This window comes from Limulus polyphemus, unplaced genomic scaffold (genome assembly GCF_000517525.1).
Source record: "Limulus polyphemus unplaced genomic scaffold, Limulus_polyphemus-2.1.2 Scaffold1862, whole genome shotgun sequence".
In the NCBI taxonomy this organism is placed as follows: domain Eukaryota; kingdom Metazoa; phylum Arthropoda; class Merostomata; order Xiphosura; family Limulidae; genus Limulus; species Limulus polyphemus.
In genome coordinates, this window is record NW_013667472.1 from 66,919 (window position 1) to 68,694 (window position 1,776).

General features: G+C 29.6%; 1 protein-coding gene across 4 annotated transcripts in view; it reads right to left on the reverse strand.

Annotated features, from left to right (window-relative positions):
- Positions 1-297: 297 nt before the first annotated feature.
- Positions 298-1,776, reverse strand: part of LOC106465189 (synaptonemal complex protein 1-like) — an 80,366-nt gene continuing 78,887 nt past the window's right edge. For all 4 annotated transcript variants that reach the window (XM_022393038.1, XM_022393039.1, XM_022393036.1 and 1 more), the window contains 2 exons: positions 780-853; positions 298-315 (listed from right to left, as the gene is read on the reverse strand). In XM_022393038.1, coding sequence (XP_022248746.1) covers positions 800-853 — 54 coding nt within the window. In that variant the 3' untranslated portion in view covers positions 298-315; positions 780-799. The remainder of the gene's footprint in view (positions 316-779; positions 854-1,776) is intronic.

A 1,776-nucleotide genomic window follows, 5' to 3' on the forward strand; every position in this document is an offset into this window, starting at 1 on the left:
CCACAGTATTTAATGTATTCCCATTTAATTTAAATTGTAACAATAACTTGAATTGTGAAAACCTACATGCATCACCTTACATGTGTAACTATTCAATGTAATATTTTAGTCATCTATTTCTACTAGCCAAATATGAAGTGTGACAATAATAATAAGTTTATAGACACTGGATATCACTCATGAATGCTGGAATGTAGAGATAATCATAACATAACCTAAATGAAAATTAAATTTTTTTACCTTTTGATTCTGTTCTAATTCTGTACCTTTTGTCATCTTAGAACAAGTCTGATTTTGATTTTCGTCTTCTTTTTGCTATTGAACAAAATTTGGATGAGTAGTTAAACCTAATTACTTATTAAATTTCTTATTCAGAGATTTTATATGATAGTCACTATTATGACAGATCACTTCAATAGTTGTCAACCCTTTTAAATAAGAATCTATAGATGTAAAATCATAGCCAGTGCTATTAACAGTGACCAGTGAATTCAAAACTGAAACAGCAACTTTATAGGATAGTTATTCATACGTTTCTACTCCCCATTCAAAGGAGAACTTTGCTACTGGTTCAAAATTGGGGAATAAATACACCCAGTATCCCCCAGTTTTGCCACCTTATTAGCTCTAGGGATATTTGCTCTATTATATTCTCAAAAAATTAACTTTATAAAAAAACATTTCTAAGTACATATTAGATGTTATGAGATACAAAACATGAATTAGAAGTCACATTATCAGAGAGTTAATTTTTAATAGCTATAAATAAAAAGTCATACCATTTTCTTTTGCAAGTCATTTACAAGATTTTCCCATTTTTCTTTTCCTTTTTCAGGTTTTCAATTTGATATCCCTATTCACATAATAAAAATAAATATGTCTGCAAATATTTCTTGTATAAACAATGTTTTAAAATAATATTTAACAACTTTTGTATATAATAATGCATCATTTTTTGGTGAAACTTAAAATTTTAGACCCCTGGTAGGACAGCAGTAAAATCTGGAGTTTGATCTCTCGCAGTAGACACAGCTTTATTTGAAAAAAAAGACAACCAAGTAACCAAAACTTAAAATTTTAAAACATAGGCTTTGTTTTTGCTATATAATAAATTTTCTGCATAAAAGTTTAATAAAATAATATTAAAATGATTATGATACAAAGAAATTACTTCATACATGCTTAAGACTTCAAACAGTTTAACATTACATTGATTTAATTCCTACAATATTAATTTTCGAATACAATAAAAATCAATAATATAAATATACATGCATGAGCTTCAAATTTGTAAAGAAGCCATACTTGATTTTACAAAACTTTTCTTTTCATGATGGAAAGGCTGTTTATTAGATCAAAGTAAAAGGTGACAGTGTTTGTTTGCTCTTTTATGCAAAGCCACTTTGGGCTATCTGCTGTGTCCACTTCAGAGAAGTGAACCCCAGATTTTAACATTGTAAGCCTATAAGCTTACTACTGTCCTATCAGGTGACAGATAAGTGTGATTGGAAATAAAATAATATAGATTTCGTTTAAGATACCATAAAAACACATACAAGTAGATATTAATATTGTTACAACAGTGTGGGTCACGTGATGCTGGTAACACATCATATTCTCAAAGGTTCATGAAGTCTCAAGAGGCTACTAGATATGCGATAGTCTTGTATATATAAGCCGCCAAGAAGTGACGACAAGGACGTGTAATTGACAATTGAGTTGAGCACGTGAGACGTTCGTTGTGAATCATAGCGTTTGTTATTAGCGCGACTGTGG